The sequence below is a fragment of the Bombus affinis genome, chromosome 1 (genome assembly GCF_024516045.1).
Source record: "Bombus affinis isolate iyBomAffi1 chromosome 1, iyBomAffi1.2, whole genome shotgun sequence".
NCBI lineage: Eukaryota > Metazoa > Arthropoda > Insecta > Hymenoptera > Apidae > Bombus > Bombus affinis.
In genome coordinates, this window is record NC_066344.1 from 15,839,001 (window position 1) to 15,864,240 (window position 25,240).

The 25,240-nt window shown below is 37.9% G+C and overlaps 1 protein-coding gene and 2 long non-coding RNA genes across 11 annotated transcripts in view; 2 read left to right on the forward strand and 1 right to left on the reverse strand.

Annotated features, from left to right (window-relative positions):
• The window catches only part of LOC126919324 (prickle planar cell polarity protein 3-like), a 120,997-nt gene continuing 95,757 nt past the window's right edge, over positions 1–25,240 (reverse strand). For 3 of the 4 annotated variants that reach the window (XM_050728363.1, XM_050728373.1, XM_050728383.1), the window contains 6 exons: positions 9,138–9,441; positions 6,012–6,548; positions 3,156–3,475; positions 2,374–2,697; positions 1,430–1,869; positions 1–891 (listed from right to left, as the gene is read on the reverse strand). In XM_050728363.1, the coding sequence (XP_050584320.1) occupies positions 641–891; positions 1,430–1,869; positions 2,374–2,697; positions 3,156–3,475; positions 6,012–6,548; positions 9,138–9,441 (2,176 nt within the window). In that variant the 3' untranslated portion in view covers positions 1–640. Of the gene's footprint in view, positions 892–1,429; positions 1,870–2,373; positions 2,698–3,155; positions 3,476–6,011; positions 6,549–9,137; positions 9,442–13,163; positions 13,634–25,240 lie in introns of those variants that run through there. The other variant, XM_050728353.1, reaches the window with a different exon arrangement.
• LOC126919430 (uncharacterized) lies at positions 6,542–9,143 on the forward strand. 2 transcript variants are annotated; one of them, XR_007711611.1, is made up of 3 exons: positions 6,542–7,028; positions 7,159–7,834; positions 8,894–9,143. It is a non-coding gene; the product is annotated as an uncharacterized LOC126919430 (long non-coding RNA). The 2 variants fall into 2 exon arrangements; XR_007711612.1 differs by having other exon boundaries at positions 6,542–6,847; positions 6,910–7,834.
• Positions 13,327–24,865, forward strand: LOC126919421 (uncharacterized). 5 transcript variants are annotated; one of them, XR_007711609.1, is made up of 4 exons: positions 13,327–13,422; positions 13,526–14,453; positions 16,033–19,839; positions 20,154–24,865. It is a non-coding gene; the product is annotated as an uncharacterized LOC126919421 (long non-coding RNA). The 5 variants fall into 5 exon arrangements; XR_007711610.1 differs by having other exon boundaries at positions 16,033–17,173; positions 17,249–24,865; XR_007711608.1 differs by having other exon boundaries at positions 13,526–14,099; positions 14,190–14,453; positions 16,033–24,865.

Here is a 25,240-nt window from a genome sequence, read left to right on the forward strand (position 1 = left end):
TAATTGCTTAATTAGTCTTCGTCTCAATTTATTTTCCAAATACTTTTCAGATTGTCTACATCTCGGCCCGAACGCTCTTCATTTGTACTTACAGCGTAACGCTATGCAGTCGCATCACGGTTAAATACTATTTACTTTGTAGAGTTGACCAACTTTTTTCTTTCGAACTATTATCTAAAAAAAGTTGGTCAAGACAAGACGATCGAATCTCGAACAAGAACACAGCGCCCGTGTGAACTGTCGTTTACGCAGCGGGAATGGCAATGGTAATAAAATATAACGTTATCATCATCGTTATCATTATCAAATACACCGGGGTATTAAAAATAGAAGGAGAAGCGCGATCGTCGCGATTGTTCGGTCTTCACGAGCGATCATTTCGGAAGTACGTTCATTATGTACACGAGTATATTAAATCGTTTATCTGAGTCTCGAGTGCTGGAAACATGGCGAATCTTACGTCGGTTTTAGGAACTCTTGTATTTTATCGCGTTAGTCCATATTTTTCGCGTTGTTCATCGGTTCGAGACTCGCACGAATTTCTTCTTCACGTCACCTGGCAGTGAAGTAAAAGTGTTTCCCTCAATGAACAATACATTGATATCGACGTAAAGATGATTTGAAACTCTTCAGAGGATCATCAGGACACGATACACTTGTCTGCATCCCTATGCGCTTGATTCGACATTGAAGACGTCGGTGTACGTTTCCTCGCGCATGCCACTGCGTCGTTGGGCACGTAAGAGATCCTGACACCGCCGTATGCTCTTCTCGGTGGCAAGGCGTAGGCAGCAGCTTCATCGGAACTGCTTGAGGAGCTGCAGGTAGAACAGCAAGACTCCACGTCGTCGTCGTCGCCCTCTATCCTTGATTTTGAGCTCCCAGCGACACCTGGAATATGTTTTGGAATTATAGTAAATATATTAGTCAGGAAAAGGGTAATAGTTATTGTGAATACAGAGACTATAATGGGCATTTTTAATACAATAGAATAGCACATATTCTTTACAAGGCAAAAATAGTTGGTATAATAATTGGTGCTATAAAGGCAATATAAATAGTGGAAGCATTCAGTACATTCTATGCAGCAAACATATCAAATATATCAAATATAAAAAATATGACAGAGAACGTAAACACAACAGAGAATTTATACTTCCTATTCTCTATAAGAAGCAATTATAGCAGAAATAATGATTATGTTCACTACAGTACAACAGACATTAACCTCAAAATAATAAAAAGATCTAGTAAAGATCATATATAAATTTGTCTTAAAATTTCAGTGCTCACTAGACTCAAATACAACCCTGAAAGACTTAACACCACGCCCATATTTTTATTGCTTTGAAGATCCCTTTTTTCAGGAAGATGAGCGATTCTCCGAAAGACCCGTGTTATCTTATGCAAAGCGGGAAAGTTTACCCACCCCAAGCGGACGTGCTAGCGACTTCCTCCGGCTGCAGGCTTCTCGATCGAGACACATTCGTTCTCGGCAGCGACGCTGGGGGAGGAGAGGGTGATGAGGATGAATTCCTATCGTTGTTGGGCGATAGGGTGACGCGCGACGACCCTGCAGCATGGTCGTTCACGTCCAAGTCGCCTTGGAACCGCACGCGCCGCGACGTCGGCGTCGGAGGGTCCGTTTGGCTGACGACGAAGGTCGTCGGCGACGTCGCCGATTCCAGCACGATCCCGGGAATCGCGGTTGCGACGACTCCGGTCGATGTGGACGTTGACGCCGACGCCGACGCCGACGCTCCGGACGGAGGCCGGGGAGGTGGAGGCAGCTCTGGCATGCTCGACGCATGGGAAGGAGCACAATTTTGAATGCATCTCAACGGCTCGCGGTCTCTTGCCTGCATTAACCTACGAACAGAAGATTTATGATAGCTAATTGAACTGATATGGTTGCTTAGATTGTCTCATCAGTCATGTTGCAATGCAATTACAGCTGGAGATTGCATGATTAGATAATTACTTTCGTGAAGAAATTTGTATTTTACAATAATATGCATATGATGGGTAATTTTATACAGGGTGCGTAATTTGATGAGACAGGTGGATTCATTAGGAAAAGAATGAATGCAATGATAGATGATTTAATGGAAGACAAGGCAGAGCACCGCCTACCGGTTGGCAACCCATCGTGCATATCTAAATGTCTGTTTTCTTTTCAACTTTTTAGAAACATTTAGATAAATTATAAACCAATTGAATACAATAAATTGAAATTTCATTATTTAGTTGTACAATTGCTCGAAATATGGTAAATAATATGCAGATAGAAATATTTGTGTTTTAAAGTTAATGGTAATAACAGAATTGCATGTTGATTCATAGAGAAATTAGGTTGTTGAAAAATTAATTTACCTTCCCAATTCGTTGCGGCTTTCCTCTGGATGTGAACTACGTTCCTGGAGGAGTCTCTCAAGATTCCTCTCGAGCAACACTCGGTCAAGGCCACTCGGTTTGGAACCGCTTGAAGGGAATCCTTCAGTAGGGAATTCAGGACTCAAAGTGCTTTGCGTAGGTGTTGTCGCTAGGGAAGCAGACGTTTGATGATGCTTCCTATTCATTCGAGGTGAGTTACGAGGTGAACAGAGGGTGTGTCTGGATCCAGGCGGTGGTGGAGGCGGCGGAGGTGGTGGTGGGCTAGAGGAACCTTCGCTTGGTGGTGGTGGTCTCCGACCAGTTCTGTAAATCAGGTCAATTTCAAAGTGAACTTAAGCAATTAAATTTTATCTTGTTAGAATGTTGTTTCTAAGGAGATAATGTATGAATGAAATGAAAAATTGCCAACGTAAAAAATATTGCTCTATTTATCAAGTTTAATAATGTTCTTTGATTATTATTCAAAATGACAATTTTAATGGAAAGAAAAATTTTGGAATCTTCAAATTTTGCTTGACTGTTTTATCGTACCGGAAAACCGTAAATAATATAAACTTAATAACATATATACTAAAGTTGAGTTCTACGTTATTAAAACATAAATCATATATAAATACATATTCAGGATTATTGACCTTTAACCAACAAATAAGTATAGCGACTAAATTAAACTCAATGTATGTAAGCTTTTATAATTACACTTCCTCCTTAAAAATTCTTCATTCCTTTCTTAACTACATGAGAGTCAGAACAATGATTACCTAAGGAAGGAAGGTGGTGGTGGTGGCGGTCCGGCAGAAGAATCGCTCGGTGTTGTCGGGGGTTCTCCCTTGCTACAGGCTATGCTGCAATAAATAGCACCTCTTCGCGGAAGAAACGGCCGTCCGAGAAGGGACGTACGGCAAGTTGCGCAACAAAAGCAAGCTTCAGTCGCGTGCCAGTGCTGACCCTCGTGTGACATTTGTCCTTGATCCACGCTAATCGGTTCACCACAGCTGTCACAGTACTCGGCGAACGAAGCATCGAAACATCGGAGACAGTAAGGTCTACCTTCCCTCATCACGTACCTCTGACCACCAAGCTAAAATCAAAATTTTATAAAAATTATTGTGTGAGAAAAGTTTGATTTGTGACTTTGTTTGAACACTTCGTATGATAGAATTTATATAATTTTTAGAATGGTTAGTAGAAAAAAAAATAGATGAATAATGGCAATCTTCTTTACAATCACCTTGATTAATAATCAACGGAATTCAGTTCAGTCTATAATGTCTATGTATATCTGTATTTCTATGTATGTCTATTCAATCGTATCTTACGTTCATCCAATATAACCTAAAGTTTCAATAAAACAAAAAATCAAATCTATTACTGTCATAACCATTCGTATAAATCAGTAAAATGTCAACAAACAGACCTAAGTACTCATCAATAGTAGAATAAATCGATTTTCTGAATCAGGAGTATTCAATGTCATCCATCATCCCATTCATCAATCGGATCGCCTGCAAAGGTTACTTTTATCATCACGCAGATTCTGTTCATCCCATTAATCCACTCCATGGGCCAATGCATCGTTACAAACGTGCACTTTGTCTCGGATTATCGGAAGATCCCCAGAGAGCGGAAACGCCGACATACGGCTCCCGATCGTAATCCAGATTCCATCGTTTATTATCGAGCTGGTTCGGCCGATAAGAAGCTTTGTCCAATATATACCCGACTGTTCGTGACATTTATCGACACCTAGATTCAATGAATTATCGCGTTGCATGCCGTGGACAGTCGTCACGGGAATATAAAGGGGACAGGTCTGAGGCTGACAGCTAAATCGTCCCAACGCTCCGGACTAAATGACTCTCGACGGACGTGCTCGTCTGGCGTAAATAATTGTCACGCCGCAAAAAGCACCAACAAACAAACCTGCTGCCCTCTGTATCGCCCGATACAACTACGAATACTGCTATTAGACTTTCTTTGTCGAATTACTCTAGGGTATACCATCTGTGTTTTTTTTCCAATGCTTTTACTAAATGTACAATGACTACGAAAAGTATTTGCATAGTCTCTTATTTTTCAATAAAGCGCTTTTTATCAATACCCTCTTGCATAGTTAAACTAATAAATTATAATATATAATATTACGGTAATAAGCATTTTATCACAATAGTTTAGTAATAAATCTTCATAAGCAATTTTTACAAATTCAAAATTAATTTTCTCTATTCTGATTACTTTATTTAACAAAAACTTGTGTAATTATAAGCGAGAACTTTATAACATAGAATTTCTAACTTGTCAATTTACCAAATTAATATATCATACAACGAGACCCAGATTCTATAATTCATTTTCATAGTCTCAAATTTTTATTCTATTTTATTAAAGATACCTAATTAATTAGTATGTAACTCCTATAATAAATACAACAATGTGCGAATACTTTCTGCAGCCATTGTATTTGTGCATTGTTAGTGTATTCAGTAAAATACTAGTTTCTTTATAATTAATACATTCTCGATGATAAGGTTACATTATGTACGGGTATTAAGTGCGATTTGATCTGACGGTGAGGAATTAAGTAGGCGCGTGTGTATTGGTCGACAGGGAATCTCGATTAATCGTCACGATAAGTGAGAGAAGTTGATCCGCGTCGGATGCGGATCAAAGGAACGATGATAAATTGTGAATCCAAGTCTGTCTTTTTTGATTACGTTAGCGTTTCGTGCTAACCTTTTCGATTTATTTTCAATAGGAAGCTATTTTTAGATATTCCTTTTTGTTGTGAGCCAAAGTCATGATTCTAATAAAAAATCAAGTAAAAATAAAAAATGTTAATTGAGAAACGATACAGAAAAGTAGAAATGAAGTTAATCACCTCGTAGTTTGTACATGAAGTGACCGGTGTTTGAATAGTGACGTTGAAATGCAGATGTTCGTTTTTATACATATATATACGATACATAATTCATGACTTTCGCTTAGTATTCATGAAGAGTCAGTAACATCAATGACTCTGTACTTGAAGCTTCTGAACCGAAAGAAAATCATATAACTGACCTTAAATAGCAAGAAACATCCAATAGGTCTCAATCTATTTCCATACTCTTATCCTATTATTTTAATGTGGGTAACTATTCGCATAAATAATCCACTAATAAATACTCATTACCAATTATAAAAAATTCCTACCTGTATTATATTCCAAATACAACAATGATCTCGAACATCCTTCAGCATAAATCTATATATATCTAACTGCGTATATTAATAGATGTCGCATTATGAGTTGTACTAAGCTGGTTAGAACTGAAGACCTAATTAGATCTTAACTCGTGCGAATCTAACTTGCAATATAAACAAATCTATCATTAAGTATCTAAAGACAACATAAAACTACAAAAAGAAAGGAATTTCAGTAAACCTACTACAGATGCTAAACATGACCTTGTATCATTAAAACTCTCTTAGCTATTCTAAATCTTCCAGTGAAAGGAAAATGTTAATCGATTTCCTTCTACCTACGTCTTCTCGTACCATTCAAAAAGGGGTCAACCATTAAAACCAACATTCACCCACCATACGTTAAACTATCTTCCTACTCGTTCGACCTTTACCTGGCGATCGCACTCGAGGCACGCGAAGTGCCTCATATGCCACGCCCTCCCCTCCGCCTCGGTGCATTCGTCAGCAAGTATGATCTCGTCGCAGGCGCAGCACCTCGGTTTCAGCGTTTCCGCGTGATGCCGGCCGCAGTATAACCTGCCGTCCCTCCAGAAGTATATCAGGTCGACGAGCAGCTGCCTGCACACGCAGCAGACGAAGCAGGCCGGATGCCAGAGGGCGGACGGACCGGCGCGGCTCGCAGCCACCGCCATCTCGCCGGCCGCGATCGGCCTGGTACATTCGCGGCATCCGGCGCCGTGGGGCCTGTCCAGCTGGCTCGCGTGTCCCCGTCCAAGCGCCTCGCGTTTCCGTTGCGCGGCAAATACCCTAAGCTCCCGCTTCTCCTCTTCGCTCAGGCCGCTGCAGTACCGCGCTTCGTTGTCGTGCGGTGGGAGCTGCTGTAGCAGCTGCTTAACCCGCTCCCGCTCGCCGGCGCTGCCAGCGTACGGGATCTTGTCTTCCGGTAGCGCGCTGAAGTACAGGTGTACCTGCGACACATGGCGCGAAGGAATGGTAATTAAGAGCGATTGGGACAGACGTGTTGTGATATATCGGGATTTTGCGCGTGTCTTGATAAATGGTTTGATTGGTTTAAAGAAGCAAATAGGTTAGAATACAGTGTCGAGGGCAAAGGAGACACGATGAACTGGAAATGAAAAATCTTTGAATGGAAAACTTCTTTCAGTAGATTTAGTGACTAATTTAGCTTTTCTTGATTGTTCGTTGATGTTATATCTTGATATGTACATACATGGTTCGGTTGGTGAAGAGGTTAAGAAACGAAGAGGTTAGAATATAGAGTTTTGTGCAAAAGGAATAAGGTGAATTGATTAATTTACTTTCTTTTAGTTGTTTATTGATGCAATCAGTTTAAGTGCTCGGCTTTTTCGTATATTTGTTAGAAAATGAGGAGAATATCGTAAGTTGTAAAGAAATGGAGGAACATCGTTTTGAAAGGTTAATAAGAGGTATGTTCTTTTTATGAAAGATGAAGCATTATGTCCTGTAATATTTGTTTCTTGTAATTATTGTACGAATTTTATGTGTTTAACCAACGTGACATAATTTAAATTAATAATGATCTTTCTTTATGAAAAGAACTAGAATTCAATTGATTAATGCACCTGTGCGATTGATCAATCGAGTTAGCTTCCATATCGATAACGTGATCAAGGAGTGTCAATCGATCGGCGCCTCCTGGAAACGCTCAAACGATCAAACAGAACTCGATATGCTTCGATTTATTCGATATGGGATATCGAATATCTCTTTGATCTCTGTGACGGTGAATCTGATAAAGATGCACGTGCATAAATAATTTCGATGCTTGAGAATGATTGCTTCAAGAATTCGCCGTGTGCCACAATAAAAAGAAAGATAAACGAATAGAACATGATTATGAAATTTCCTATATCGACTGTGAGGAGAATAAAAATAAAAGTTTGAGTTACACAAGTAAATCTTTAATGGACGGGTTAGCAAGTTTTACGAGATGAATCGAAGACCTTAAACGTTTTATGTATCGGCGATCACGATGGTCGATATTCATCATTCATGAATAATTCAGAAATGAAATGCTTACAGTTACATGGGACACGTGACGGACTCCTCCCTTGGACAAAACACTGGAATGGGTCTGCAGTGTTTTATTTCGCTTACGGGATCGACGTTTGACCCGAATCTTTTCTCATTTATATTTCGTTTCTATTTCTAACGTTTTTATTATGTAAATAATTAATCGTAAGTAGGAGGAAAGAGGAAGAATAATACAGCAGTAAGTATTTGCATATTTACATTGGGAGAAGAATTTCATTGTAGAAGTTCTTGATATTCTAACCTCGCGAATTCAACATTTTCCAAACGAAACGTTATATCTTTCACATAACCTTAATACTCTTGAATAATATGCAAAACTGTGTTAAAGTTTCTCAAAATTCTAGGCGTCGCGGGTATCCTCTTTGTAACTGTCTCGATAAATCCTACGGAGAGAAAGTCAACCTTTATGTAAATCTAAAGTCACCACGTATGGCGCATGGAGTATCAAGCTGCGCCCATATAGCTAAGTTCTGTATGAGTTTTGTAACGTTCAAATCTTTGGCTGACCTTTTTAAAATTCTTTTGTTTCGTGAGCATAAAATTCCCTTCTCATGATGTTCCTTATTTGGAATTGACATTTATAATTATCTTCAAGAATGTGTAAATTACCTAGGCTTTTAGAGATTAAAAATTACAGAACTTAAAGAGAGTGGAAATTAAAAATTAAGAAATTCTAAACAAAATCTAATCGCCTACCTAGGCTTTTAGAAATTAAATGTTACAGAACTCAAAGAGAGTGAAAATTAAAAATTAAGAAATTCTAAGCAAAATCTAATCGCTTGGATCACATATGTATAGTGCATGTAAAGTATTGCAATATGTACATTATGCGATATACAGGGTGTCCCAATGTTTTGCGGCGAAATGTCAGTGCATTCTATAGGTCAAAGTAAGAAAAATGTGTCATATAAATATACGTCTTTATTACTATTTACATCTAGCAATGGTCAGAAGGTATCATAATACTTCTACAACTCTAACTACAATCCTATTTCGAAATATTCATCATTTCAGCAAAAAATTACTTTTTGAAGTTCTTGTTTATTACTGGTTGAAGTTGGAAAACGAAGAATTTTGTATGTCATTTTTTTTTTATAATTCTTTGACAGTGCTTTCAATGACATGTTTGCATGACATTTTGTTCTTATCTTGACGTATAGGACATATTGACAATGTTTGGCGACAAATAACTCAGACATTGTATGTAAAAGATTTTACACAATAATTATTTTTATAGGTAATGGAAACACCGATCACATCATGAACATCATGGTCCCATTACCGTTAATCTAATTTCTGCAACTTAACCTAAAAAAAAGAATGGACATTTCAACCACCACATACAAGAATATATAATCGATAAATGTTATTAGATATATCTTGAGTTAAAAATAAGTTCTAACGGCCAGAGTACAAAGATAAAATCGAGGGACCATAGTTATGTCAGTATTCTAAGCATGTCGAATAAGTTATTTTCTTACTTGATCTGGCCTGAGGCCTGGCGGGACCCACGTGTACTCTTCGAGCGCGCATCCGCTGTCATCGTCGCTCTGCGAGTGCCTCTGATGATGCATCAGAGCCTCTTGAAGGGCGAGGCCTGGCGGAGCCGGTTGCACGGGACTCTTGAAAGGTTCCTGGTGAGAAGAACCAGCGGCCCCGCTCTGAAAAGCCATGGCCATGGCCATCGGCGGACCAGGACCGAGGCCGAGTCCCGAGGGACCGCCCGCCTCTGTCGAGGTCCGTTGATGCTCCTCCCTGGGGCACCTGCAGCTTCTGCACACCTTTCTGAAATCAGAATCGAGTGCTCTGGGTTAGAGAGGCTCAGGGTAACGAAAACGAGGTCATTGGTCTTCTTTGCGTTTTGTTACGTGCTTTAATCTTACGCAGGATTGGGCGGTGATCGTAGTACAACCGGGCAGGGGCTGATATTACATGAAAAAATAAGTTGGAAATATAGAATAACATTTTTTTATATGACGCTTCGTTCATGAGAAAATCAAGTTTGAAAATTTGTCAAGTATACTTTAAGTTGGATAGGTACAAATTAGGTACGAGTAAACAATCAGCAGGATGCTGCTATTATACACATGGAAACAAATCAAAAATGTAAATAAATTTTTCCGCTGATAGCCTTGTTCGAACTGGCCCAGTGTGTGCATGTAATACATTTTCAAATTTATTTTTCTCAAACATGAAGCATTATATGAAAAATATTGTTGTACATTTTAGATTTATTTTCAAATGTAGTTTATATGTTGATTATTTTAAGTATACTTGTCAAATCTTCGAAGACGATGTTTCAGATGAAAAAATGTTATACCAAATTGTTTTCTTATTTTTTTATTTAAAACCACTCTCTGCTCGGTTTCACTACCATTAGTCCTACCCTGTATACTTTCATAGTTTTATTCTGGGTAAGGTTTCTAACCTAGCAAATTTATGTAGTTTATACAGTAAATTTATTTTAAATAAACTTTATTTTCATCCTATGAAATCATGTTTTAGATTCATGAATTTTAGAAATTTCTTACTTTTGTTGCAGATTGTCTTATTCGATATTTATGGAAGTTTATAAATTTGACCAATATGCGTAATTTAATATAGGTTATGTACAAATTACAGAATAGTGTATTATTGATACTTTTTTACAAAGATTAATAATAAAACATTGAAAATAGAACAATCTAACTGATCTCAAAGTATTTAAGAATTTCCAGTGGAATGATTATTCCAATTAATGAAGTAATGCTCTAATTGGCAAATTAACATAATGCTAAATATAAGTTAGGTTATGATTCCGCATACCTAAACAGAAAGTATAAATTATATGGTTCTTTGGATGGAAAGTTCGCTCATAAAGGCGACATATTAATTCAATTTTACAATTCGCAATAAAACCATACAAATCGGATTCATTACATGTAATTACTAGAAAAAATTCCGGTCATCCTAATTTGATTGGTGCAGGAACTCTATCGTTGATCGTAAATTCAAAATCATTGACATTCTCTTACGCTGAAGAAGTTAAATACTATCTAAGTCTTCCAAAAGCAGAGTATCGAAATACTTCTAGTAATACGCCCTAAATTCCGAAACATTTCTGCACGAAGTTATAATGTGACGAACGCTTTAATCCACAAGAAATTATAAATAGATATCTATTAATATTGAAATATGTTAACAAATGATATATACATGATTTTTTAAAACGAATAGCTTTAAATATAATCAATGCAATTAATCGAAATATGTTTGATTTAGAACTAATTAGTGTGTTTCTACACGAGTGCATTGCAACCAAGAATTCATAGTAGCACTACACATGTTGCATATAAACGCAGTAGCGTTCCAAGAAGACATTCTTTTCCCACAGGAAGCGATAAATTCGCTTCCCATCAATTCGAAGAAACGGAAGGACCTCGATCGCTTCGCAAACCTATCAATTTAAAAAAAAAAAGTACATAATCAAAAAGAAAATTAGTATACCCTTTAATTTCGACTCAAAAAAAAGGAAACTAAATGCAGTGAAAAATAAAATCAACGAACATAAAGAAACCCTTTAATTTTCATTAAAAAAAAAAAGAGAGAAGAAGAAATATACGTGTGCAATTAAGAATAAAATTAATATCCCTTAACTTTCACAACCAGAAGTACTATAAGACCGACATCTAGTAATTTCCGTTCAATATCAATTAATAACCTCTCAACTTAAAAAAAAAAAAACCAGACCTACACACAATTTAGTTAATTTTTCCCATTAGGAGAAACGGAGGAGAAAAACGAGAATATAGCATTGATTCACTTTCAAAACGAAAAGTATGCATGTTGCAATTTAGAGGGCAGTATATCATTAAGATGTCCTGCAAGTGAGAGAGAGAAAGTCTCATGGTACGACAAGAAACCCTATTTGCATGAAAGACGATGAATTGGCAGCGAGTGGTAGGCCTGATTACACGGTAACCAGTGGAGAATCATCTGTTCTCATTGCAACTTCATACTGCTTCCAGGCCGTAAGACGTAAGACATCAACTAGTCTATCGTAATTTAAAAACTGATTCATTCGACTTATGATCAACACTGTGTGAGATAGAAAGGGAGAAATTTCATTTTCGACGAGAAAGTGCGAACATTATTCCGTAGGAGATTGATCTGACTACGTTCAAGGAAAACAGTATACGCTTTGCTGGTGTGGTCAATGAAACGCGAAATATGCTAATTTCACTTTTTTTTTACTACTATTTCTCATGTATAATATTACGAACGTTTAATGATGCTTTGATTTGTTTCTTTCTTATTGGTTGATTAGTTAGTACTTGAATTTGATAACTTTATATAGTGGATTCAAGTTAGTAGACGATTTTCTGATGTTCTAATGTTTTTTGAACTATCCTAACCTTAAATATTATGAGCCAAATGTTAATCTTCATTTCAATTGTACTTCAAAGCTTACTTTGCAGTATTTGAAAATGAAATCTTGTTATCTTTAGGTTAATACAAGGACTATCACGATTAATTCAATTATTTATTATTAATTCAATTGTAATAACTTACTTTGCAGTATTTGAAAATGAAATCTTTTTATCTTTAGGTTAATACAAAGACTATCACAATTAATTCAATTATTTATTATTAATTCAATTGTAATAACTTACTTTGCAGTATTTGAAAATGAAATCTTTTTATCTTTAGGTTAATATACAAAGACTATCACGATTAATTCAATTATTTATTATTAATTCAATTGTAATAACTTACTTTGCAGTATTTGAAAATGAAATCTTTTTATCTTTAGGTTAATATACAAAGACTATCACGATTAATTCAATTATTTATTATTAATTCAATTGTAATAACTTACTTTGCAGTATTTGAAAATGAAATCTTTTTATCTTTAGGTTAATACAAAGACTATCACGATTAATTCAATTGTAATAGTTTACTTTGCAGTATTTGAAAATGAAATCTTTTTATCTTTAGGTTAATACAAAGACTATCACGATTAATTCAATTATTTATTATTAATTCAATTGTAATAGCTTACTTTGCAGTATTTGAAAATGAAATCTTTTTATCTTTAGGTTAATACAAAGACTATCACGATTAATTCAATTAACATTGATTCATATATTTTAGTAAGATTATAACACAGTATCCAGATAGTTATGAGCAGAGATATAATTTCAACCAGAAGAGTCTTAAACCAATAGACCACCAATAGGTATTAAAAAATACTCGCTTATTACCAAAACTGTACAAACATTTGTTATCCAATTTGAATTCGTATGTATATCCTTTCCCAGTAAAACAACAAAATGTAAACACCAAACCTTTCACACCAATCAACATAACACGGAACACCTTTCAGCCACTCTCCACGCACTCTTCTGAAGAATATAACCAGCTCGCCAAAAAACAAGATCACTAAAACGACACCCGTATCACAAGCAGGCTACCGACCAAAAAACTTTCCCTCGAACAGGCCAATCGGCAAAACGAGATCAACTCACTCTGCAGAGGCGGCGACATCATAACCCGAATGCAAGGAGCCACAATCAGGTATCACTGGCTCCCCGGTGATCCTGCGTTCGGTTTCAAACACAGCAACGTCGTGGGCACCGTTTAGATATTCCACGCACTTCTCCGTAGGGCTAGCTCTCGTTGTAGCCAAAGCTGGACACCCGACCATAACACCAACCACATCATCTTCCTCGTTTCCATCTTCACGATTCCTCAGAAAAGCATCTAAATAATGTTCATCGGTGGAAGGTAACTCGTAGACGGCGCCAGGTGTCCAATTACTGGGTAGATCCCGTCGATTGGCAGATTCATCGTCAATTTTGTTAACCTGATCGTTTTTCCTGGCGTATAGTTTACGGAGGTAAGCTTCCTGGTGGCTCCTGGTGGCCCAGCAGCCACCCTGCCACCATCTTTTTGAGCCTAGCACTGAGGTCTTCCGTCTTCTTGCTAGACTTGACATGACTTCTTAAGGAGTTGACCCATGTAAATATGCCATCTGAATTGTTGCTGGTTTCAAAGGAATATTCGCTTGGCAATTTGAAAGTAGCATTGGAATAACTGTTCTTCTATAATTGATGTATGTAAGTTAACATCTTTTGTTCTCGTTTAGAGGGGCTGATGTCAGTCATTATGAAGCATTACCTCTTTTAGTAGCAAAACCTTCGTTGTTGTGTTTTGTTGTTGCATACTATCAGTATAGGAGTAACTTTATTATCGTTGATGAATACTAGTGTATTGAAATTAATTTCTGCCTGATCCTAGTCAACAGTATATCGTCTCTTCCTCACGACTTCTCTTACAGTCTTACAGAATCGTGTCTGGAATCCTAAGATTGGAAGAGCCAGACATCGAAAGTCCACGATTCTATGCATGTCATCATCGACCCAATGCTTCATAAGGACTAAAAAACTCGGTGGCTCCTCCAAGTCTGCCATTTACTCAATACTTTAACCATTTTGCAAAAGCCAAAAAAGTGTTATTGGCATTCGGCTGACGGTGTACCATGTTTTTTTCAGTTCCTCGGGTTGGCACGCGCTGTTGGAACACCAAGAGATTCTCCAGGATACGACAAGGACGCGTCGAAGGGACAGGGACAACGGAGAAAGCGAGCGTCGTAAGGAAGGAAGGAGGAAAGATAGTAGGCAACGAAGAGGAAAAGAAGAGACAAAGATGCAGCTAGGAAGGAGTAACAGAGAGAGCTAAACCAAGAGGGAGAGGGAAAGAGCGTACAATGTGCAGAATGGGAAGAGAGCAAGAGAAAGGAGAGGGAGAGGCAATCTGTACGTATAACCGGTAGTACAGCCAGAGATTAACGTTTTAATACGCGGCACCGTGGTCGAACGTACAAAGGGAATCAGGCGAGCGATAACGTTTCACGCGGATTCTCCAACCCGATCTTTGTATCGATCGGCCTGCTTCTCTCTTCGCCTAGGATTCACACAACCTAACTCTCTTAAGCGTCAGTTTCCGATCGCCGTTCACTTCAGTCGTCCTCTTCAACGGATCAGATTCGATTCACGTCGAAGCCTTGACACGCGACGTGTCAGTCTATTCCGGGACCAGTCTGACAGAGCGAAGTCACGAATACCTTCATCCTGTCAATCACCGATGCAGTAGAACCACCGACAAACCTTCAAAGCAGCTCATATTGACCGTAACAATTTATCACGTAATCACAAAAATGGATATGAACGATGAACTGTCAAACACCACCACTAGAACCTTCTCTAACTACACTTAATTTAATTGATGTTTGGTAAAACAATGACAAAACTCTCGAGGACATTAGGGAATAAACAGTGAGAAGAAGGTTCACGGGGTTAATTGGCGGTAGTATCGTGACCGGTCCGTGAACGCGTTAAAAAGCTTCTAGAAGCGGCGTTTCCGTCCTTCCTACTCGGGCGTGCTGAGGCCGAGCGGACACTGAGCGTGCTCTGGGACCGCTTGGTAGCCAGAGAAGTGCGGGGTAAAGGCGGCTACTCGGCTGGAAAGCCGCTTCAGGGAAGGGGGAACGAGGGCCCGTTCTCGAACTCTAGCTGCTACGCCGCTGCGTGTAACTTCCACGCCGCCAATACGCGCTCGCTTGTCCCCACCACCATGCCGCGGGCCCTGCTGAGCTTCCCGATATATTTATATTCGTTTCTAATATGTGTGGCGTGTCGGGACTCGACGCCTCGCCGAAGGGCCCCGTTCGAGTACGCGCGCGCGCTCCAGTCATGTCGGTCCAGCATCGTTCCACGAGGGACTGTGCGTGCCGTGACCACAACCGCACCCCGAGGCTATAATCTGCTACGACGCTATCGCCCGAATCGATTCTCTCCTGTGGATATCCTTGGAGAATGCAGGAACGTTTCTTGGGGACAATACAGGGGTGATTTTTGTTGCTCTGGGTTAGATTAATATTCTCTGCGTTTAGAGTTGAGGACTGTTTTTTTATTTGATATCGCAGAAATTAGTCAGAGGGTGTAGTTGAAGAGTTTCAAATGGATTTTATAGAATTTCTGATATTCTTTGGTCTATGACAATCTGTTTTAAATCCTTTTTTTTTATTTCAGTTTTAGATTAGATTAGTGTATTACGATTCTAATGCTTAGTTCAAACTGGCACGGCTCGGTTGTATAAATTGGATCAAAATCTTGAGATCTGTCGTCTTAGATTAATTTACACTGGAATGAAGGTTAGGTTCATAAAGTTTCTCTAGAATCTTGTCTACGTGGAAAATAATATCAAACATCAATGTACTCCTCCAATTGCCATAATTCCTCCTTCTAATCTGGGCATGTTAGGTATCCTACCATGTTGTACTATTTTACTATTTTACGACAGAAAGAAGACTAAATTTATCTACAACGATTTCAGCACTCTCAGTGACACGTAAACTGGACTGCAGAAGCAAACATAGCCTCGTCGTTGGCGATGTCCCGCAGGCTCACTGCAAGTGGTTGCAAATGTTCGTCGTAATGACGCTGCCGTTTTTCTGGAGTATATCCACTTGATGCCCTCGCCTTGCCCAAGAAACACGGTAATGGTTCTTGGCTGATCGTTAACCGACTGGTTCACTTGGAAATGCGATGTTAATTGGTTATTAATCGACCATTAACCAGATGGCCTCGATAAAACCGGAACATTTTGCTTCGTATATCGGCAAACTATTCTATTGGATCTTTTATTGCATCGAACAGACGCATACGTACGAATTCATTAACGTGAGATGGTGTAAAATTACTGGTTAATTATAAATTGCTCATTAATCGATAAGAAATACCGAAAACAGGATACAGCAGTTCTTTTGTTCCTACGTTTCTCTCGAATCTATATATAAATTTATATTTTACATATTTATCTAAATTATTTACAGACTCTTATCACGGGTTAATTAATCATCCAACAACACGTGATGGATTTCAGATTTACATATCATCATCGTGAATCTTAAGTTCAAACTCGTTCGCATTCGAGTATCAGACTGCTACCAAATTAATTGATATTCAATTAGGTCCCGGCAGTCTTTTTACAGGGAAGTTTTAAACTTAATGGGAATCCGTTGCCCGAACACATGCTCCAAATTCCCAAGTAAAGTGGCCAAAAAGCGCGATTTTAATTAACACTTCATTAGCCAAATTGGTAAAGCATAATCAGTTTCAGCAAATTTTTAATTCACCAAGAAACGATGCCTGTACGTATCTTATATGCCGAAACTAATTATTCAAAACGGTGTTCCTAATTAAAAGTTAATTAATCAATTAGTAGAAAACGATTCTCTGTATCAGAAGACACTGAATACATTGGAACGAATCCTGATCCATTTCTGAACGTTACATCGGGCAAAGAGATCTGCAATAGGCATTCTTACGTAACCCAAGTGGAACGAGTCCTTTTCCGGACTCGATTCTCGGATCGTCCCTAATGATACGGACTATCCGCCGCCAATGAGACATAAATCGCTTAATCATCGTTACCGTACTCTCCAACATTCCACCGTTTCTCGTTTCACTCAGTCGTAAGCATGGATTAGCAGAAACCTCTAGTCTCCTTTCTGCTTATTTTACCGCGATACACATGAATGATTTTTCAGGGCGATTCCAGGAGTATAGGTTCGTGATAATAACGCTAGCTATGAATCATGCTCGGCTCAGTTAAGTCACAACTTCTCCGTTTATTTCTCTGACAAATATCCGTTTAACATGCTGTTTGCCGATACATGGAGAAATGTAGAAAAGGAATTTAAGATTATGGAGGAGGATGTGAAAGAGTAACATCTATTCTGTAGGAAAATTGTCCAAAGATTAGAGAAAGGTGTAATCGTGAATATTCGCGGCTACTCGGTTATCCCCACCTTCTGCGTTATCATGAGAGGATCACAGTGCGTTTTGACGCTCAGCCAATAAGCATAGAGTTTTTGTCCCCTCTACTTTACATTTATTCTTACTGGCTATAAAGCGGGAACTGTATAATACGTTTTTAAATAATTTACCTCTTCTTCAAAAGCAATCTTTGCATTTTGTTATTAATTGATTTTTTGTTTCTGGTAAAATGAACTGGGAGGAGAAATTTCTGTTTATTGGTCATCAATTAGGCAGATCCGCAACTTATAGTTGGAGTTCCTTATTTATGATGGCACGCTGTCTGTTCCGTTTGACTTGAGGTTAAAATAGATGCATAAACATAAAGCTGCATCTGGAACGAACTGTTAATACCCAGTAGCATTTGCTCACGCTGCTTCTCTTTGATTTCACATCATGCATACGTAAGAAGTCGCAACGATGTCTGGATAACGACTGAGTAACACGACTAATCTTCGGCAGTGGTTTTTAGCATTTAACATGAACAACTTGTGCATTCTAATGCCTAGAAGAACGAGCGAACCGAGAGAAAAACCTTTCATTTGCAAATGTCCATAAATCAATTTTCTTCATTAATAGGTATTCTCATCAATCTTTATTTGATATCTTTCCCTCGCTAAAAATAATGTTTTACAAATTGCAAAAAATATATTTAATACGTAATTATCTCGTACGATTTATAAAAGCTCATATAGCCATTAAATGTTATTATATATCTGTCTGGCCATAATTACAGATATTTCGCTAGTACTAGTGATTACAGTCGATCTTATATTCGAAAATTCGAAGTTAGCGCTTTTAACGTCTCCATAACCTCACTCGCTTATCATAACCGCAACCATAGCGTGCAAATTTCATTTCCCCCTTACTTTTTATTTTACCGTTGAGGTCGACTACGATTCAGCGAGATTCTTTCCTCCACAGAACTTACCATAAGGCTACATGCCACTAATTATCTTTACTGTATGAAAAATCAAAGATATTTTAGCAGAAATATCGATGGTGGTTTGCAAACGATTCAGTACATGATAAGTTGCTATGGAGATACTGACTCGATTCTCGTTCGTCGAAGAGCCGATTAAAAGGGTGGATCGAAATTGACGGCTTAATTTAATTCAGAGGGCAGGCATACAACGTTGCAACATCTCTTTTTGGTTCAGCCAGGACATTCGCTTCCGAGAATGCCATGGAGAAATGTCTTCATCGAGCTGCTTAGTGGCAACTGCCACATCACAGTTTTTGCTGCTGTTCCCTTTCAAGCTTTTTATCGTTCATGGAATTGACGAACATTTCTGGTTCACAGTATGATTCTAAACGAGACGAAGATTCGATCTAAAATCATGGCTTTAATTAATCACCATGTTCGGTAATTGAGAAATAGAACGACTGGTCCAATATTTATAACGTTTGTTTGTATTAGTGAAGTAGTACGGCTCATTCTATTTCAAGGGATTCAGCAAAAACAGCTGCCTCGCCACCAGGGTTTCAATCAAAGCTGTACCTCGTCTTCCTTCGATCATTCCAAGCATTTCCTTCATTTGAAAAGGATGAAGGTTTCCTCAATCAATTTTTTGCCGTTATGGATTACCCTTTTTCTATCGGTCCAGAGGTTTAGACGTCAATGGTCCGCTAGTTCAAGGTAGATTGAAAATTCTGTTAGACAATTGAAACGTGCATCTCTGTAATTGAATCTTTTTACTCGAAGACTCGAATAGATAACTTACAGCATAAATTTAGTGGTCTAGTTCTTTCATTCCTAGTTCATTAATTTCATCTCAATGATCTACTATTCAAAAAGCGTTCATCTCTATATCCCATCAAACGAAATGGTGACTGTATCATTACTTTAACAGCAGGACATATTTCTAACGTCTAAAGTAACAGGATCGCTTCTGACACTCTACTAAAACAGGTGGCACACGATTGTCTGAGAGAAACCTGGTTGGTTATGCGCACATGCGCATGCGCATACGCGCGCGAGAACACCGTGTAGTAACCGGTACAAGGCACACCATGTACCGGAATTATTAACTGTTATGCAGATGAATCTCTTATGCTTCTTCCACGCATAACACCGAGTGCTCGAACTTTTCAACCTCCGCGCCGAAGGCGTTCACTCTATCCGACCGAGATCCTCCATCATCGACAACGTTGATCTGAGTACCGCTGCCGTTCTAGCTTTATACGGTAGCTGCGACTGCTCTCCGCGTTAACGAGCTGCGAATGCGTGCGTGTCACGAGCTGGGAGGAGAGCAATTTGCAATTCTTCCGCTTCTTTTATCTTGGATTTTCCGTGATTCTATATATCAACATAGGATCTGTCGTAACTATAAAATATGGATTACTCTTTTATATAGAAATTTAAGTCCAAGATCGAGGGAGTCTTTACTTCCTTATCCCAGATTTTCTGAGACTTGAAGAATCAAAGGAAAGTCCTCCTGATTTTTTATAATATTATAAATTATTTTTATTGAGAGGGTTTTAAAATTTTATTAGTGGATTGGCAACATTTTTAAGGGGTATATAGAAACTTTTTTTTAGTTTCAAATGATTAGAATTTAAATTTTAATTTAGATCTAGATATTTTATACCTTTACGTTAAGAAGGTAGAGTTAATGATGGTTTTTGAATTTCTAGGTTACCGTGACAGCGGGACTTTCCCACAATTTCTCGACTTTTCCAGCTACTTTCAGTTTTATTTAAACATACTACATTTCTCATGGGCTTTTACTTTCGGTTTTACTGGTTTTATACTGGATTCCAGTGTCGAACTATTGAGATAGGCATTAATGGACAGCGCATTAATCGTCCAGACTTCACTAAACGTAAATCACACAAATACTTAAACGTTATCTTCGCGACGACTACTCATTGTTATTCCCAATTCTACCTTATATATTCACAAATTTCATTCTGTGAGATTTCTACAAGCTTATTTACATACGTTAGAACCACTTTGTAATGCTCTGATGACCATTGTTCAACGAATGAATCAAAAGCCTACAGTAAACACTACGTGTAGAATACATAGCGTATCATATTTGAAGCGCACTTCCTGGATTCTCAGAATAACAGGGTAGGTGACAATTATATGTTCATACATATATGTACATATACTTTCCAATTTCAACTTCATTCCAACAAATACAGTAAAAACAAAACAGTGATTCTACAATTTTGTTCAATAGTCATTCGTTGTTATTTTTAGCTAAACATCTGGAATGAAGTGAGAAATACGTTAGTAAGGAAATAAAATCTAACCCAACGTTGACCTTTGATTCGCCGATTCCAACTGTTCAACGACTCCTCTCCACCTCTACACCTGTCGTCCAGTGAAACAGCTGGTGCAAGCCGAATATCCAGTGGTGTATCACCGAACTTCGCTATGAGGTGACCGGCCTACGTTTTCCTCCTTTTCCCGCGTTTATATTTAGCACGGTCGCCACCAGTTTACGACACGCGAGGAATTTTTCGTCCTGGGGAACTGGTTTCTTTCCTTGGATCTAACAAGCGTTGTGCATTCGGTCTGAAATGATTCTTTAATTTCATTTGTTGATTATGCTTTGATCCTTCAACGATCTGAGCCATAAGTAGCCAGGTTCAGAATAGGCCACGATGGTGTTTAATTTGAAATGTTTTCTTTGCTTTTGATTAGTCATACATATGTGTGTACGTGATTCGACTATTTCTCTCTCTTTCTCTCTCTCTCTCTATGTTTATTTGTTTGTGTGATTCGATACAGTCGAGCTGTAAACAGAAATGAAAGTGTTGAAGTGTATGTTTAAGGTTAGGTTTACAGCTGCAAAGATACCGAAGAAATATTTAGTAGTGCAACATGATTTCTTTCCTATCTAAATTTGGAGCTCAGAAAATTCTAAAAATTGTAGATTCCTTTTGTTCAAACGTCTAGTTGTTGGAGATTTATTACGGTGACGAACAATTGTTCGACGCAGGTATTTCTTGTCCTAGACAGACCTGAGATAATAGTCTACTATTACAGAAGAGGGCAGAATCTTTCCGAAGAATCATTGTAGCCCTCGTACACCGGAAATGCGTGATCAACAAATCGTTCGAGTCTGTTTACGGAAAGGAGAAGTCAATGGATGATGGTTTTTATACTACTGCGAGATCATTTTCTGTTCGAACGTCCGGTTTTTAGTACCGTGCAGTATTGAGCTCGGGCAAATTGACGGTATAGAACAGTCGAGGATTAATCTCTCTCGAAATTATGATTTTTCTACTTGTTAACGACTACGATTCTTCAACATGCGAGTTTGCGTTCCTAACCTGCACATGTAACACCATTATTATTGCAAGTTTTGTTTCGCAATTGCGTCTGCAGAACTCAAAAACTGCATCGCTTGAACTTCAGATTCTAAGTCATGCGTTAAATCATTTTTCTTTTCACGATATTTTGAATTATTCGGTAATACTTATTATACCTGATGGAAATATCAAACAGAGTAGTTCTTAATTAGAATAATTAGACAAATTTTGAAAGACTCAAAACTGACAAAAGGACTTATTCTAACCTTAGTATCATAAAAATGGGACTAGTACTTGGCGCCTAAAGTAGGTGGAGTTGCGAACCGCCTTAAGCTACTAAATATTCCATTCCGCCTATATTCTGTCCCAAATTACCTATCCAATCACCAATGCTGTCCTTGAAACAATTTTCTAACCTAAAACTAATCTAAGTTCATCATTCGTGAAACTCTGAAATTTTATTTACCATCTTACATATTTTAAGCTACAATCTTATTGAATCTTATTTAACTTTCTTAACTGGTTTTAATTTCCATTTGCATATTATCGTTAAGGCAGTTCCATAATAGTGTAATTATAGTATAATTCTTCTGTTTTAATTCATGAAGATTGTGAATCCACGGTGATGTGTGCGCGCACTTTCTTTCCCGCGCTTATGCGATCAGCCCTCCCCCGGTTCCCACGAGCATTCTCCTGCTCATTACGACTTCCCGAGGCAGAGGTGCACACGGAACCAAGTCGGTTTCTCGAAAGGAACACCGGTAACAACTCGACCCTCGACTGCTCCGTCAATAGTAGCTGCTCGAATGCGGCCTGTTTCAATATTTGTAAATCCTGCCATTCCCCCCCTGCCCCTGTTACGTCGACACTCGACAGTTCTCTGCTCGTCAGGATACAAACAAGGCGATTCGACTTCTTAACCGGGGAAACTTGTTCAGAAAGGATGCAGAAGGTTAATCTGGTCTTTATTAAACATTTTCTTTTTGTACTTCTATAGTTGGACAGTGGAGAACTCCTTATGGTTAACAAGAATTTTTTATATCTTTCTTTTTGCATTTGTTATAGATTCTCAAATTAGGTTGTATAAATAATAAATCTGGCTTAAATGTCCTTCTTTTAAATTTCAGCTTAAATAATATCTGGTAATGTTGAGAATTGAAGATATAGAAAGAAATAAGTATATATATAAACAGTCAAAGCTATTATGTAGTATAAATTAAACAAAATATTTAACGAAATTAATTAAACAAAATAAAACAATTATATTCTCTAAATTGAACTAAGACTGGCTATCTTTTGTCATATAAGTAATTACGATTGAAATTATAAAGTTATTAGAAATAAAAATATAATATTAAAATATTGTCAACGACACAAACATTTCATGTACGGCAATAGTCAACTATCACGAGGTTTCAGTTATCCAAAGGTTTCATAAGAGAAAGGATACAGCGGATATTTATCATGATCACCATAATTACATCAAACCACTCCTATCCGTAATTGCCACGAAACTCCGTATTAGATATATGCAATAAATCCCCATGAACGGTGAGCGTTCGTGAATTTATTAACTTCTTGTTGTCGACTCACCTTACATAAACGAAACACGTTTTCAATTTTATTCATCAAATATTTCTAATATTTCCTTGTCATGTATTTATAGTACCATAAAATACATTGACATTTCGTTATTATTTATTGAATTCAAAGTGATACGTAATTGATTGTTAAAAGCTGTCCATATTCTAGATTTCAGATCTTCAAAGATGATAGTATGTAAAGTGTCTAATTTAATGCATATTACATGAGCCTACGATCAGAATTTTAATTAAGACAGAACCTTTCTAAGACTATTTTTAAAAAGGGATACTTTCGCTCACAAGCTGTGAATACTATAAACTATATTATATACCCAAATTCTTTCCAATATTCGTCTCTAATTTATTATTTACATTTAGCATTCTACCAGTTTAAAAAATCACTAGAAATCAGTTCTTCCAAACTCAATAGGTTTCACATTTAATCCCAGCAAAAACTTCAAAAATTACAAAGGACATAAAAAATAAATGCCATTAATTGACTCAATGTAATACAATTCCTTAACCTCAGTCATTCCAAATAAAAGCACACCGTAACCTAACCTCAAATCGAAGGTCGAATCGCGCCGTATAATCGTAGACACTCGAAGCGCGTGGTGTAAACAATATGTTCCGCCTGCGAGAGAGGCACTGCACGAGCCTCAAGGTCCAAACGCGATCGGTAGGAACGAAAAAAGGAGTTGTTAATGGAAGTGGAGTTCCATCGGGCGCGAGCGAGCTGGCCAAGTGTATAAGGAAATCCAGTCGGGGAATTATGCAGATTGTAGGTTGGAATCCATCTGCTGATGGCTCGGACGGGGCATACTCGAACCTACGTGAGTTCATCCACGGCACAGGACCAACTACCCATCAGTTCTGCCTGTCGGTTTCGTTGCCTCCACTAGCAGGACGTTCCTCTTTCTTCTATCTGTACTTTTGGCCTCTCCATCCTTTCCTTCTACGAAACGGTACGAGGGAAGCAGGAGGTTGGTGGAAGAAGCTTGATCATTTCCGTGGAATTACGGGGCTGTGAACGGTACAAAGTTACCTAGGGAGAAAGGGGGAAGAGTTAAATTAATGAAATCGCGACGCGCAAGCCACGACGAGCAGCTATTAGCCTGGAATGTTCAAATTGTTCCTGGCTTACGGTCGAGGTTTTATGATTGAACTTTGAACTTATCTTTTGCGTTAGGAAAGACGATATCCTTGTAAAGTTCTGGCTGCGAGGATTTGGTCGAGTTCTTTGCTGATTACATGGCTAACTATGCGAAGAATGTTCGATAAAATTCCCTAGGGAATTGGAATGGCACGGTTGGCTGTGTGATTGGAGAAACAAGTTTTGGAATCTGTAGTAGAATTGTTTGCGTGTAGCACGGTCTGTATCGTTAGAGAGGAAGTTCAATGTCCTTATAAAAATTCCCTGTGGGGCTTACGGTTGGTTATACTACTAGGGAAAATTGTAAAATGCTTTCTAAATAAATACTTGAAAAAGCTTTACGGAAATTTGTCGATACTCTCATTTATCAAATTTATAGTAATATATTACGAAATGTATAATTAAATTTCCTATAATACTTAGTTACACCTTCATAAGAATATAATTCTTTAAAAAATGCTACGGTACAAATGGTTTCTAAATTGTTTCTAATTGTCAATTACACAACAGAATTTATTATCGCAATAAATATCTCTACATTATTCAATCATTGTAAATTATGGATTATAACTCTCTCTGAAAGTGTTAAATTCCTGTGTTATCAATTAAATTATCTGGATACAGATCGGAAGAGATCAATGGTATCGTAATGTTCAACTGACGAAACGATGTAAAGGCAAGAGGGGAAGAGACGGTAGACGAGGATAGAAGATAAAGGATAA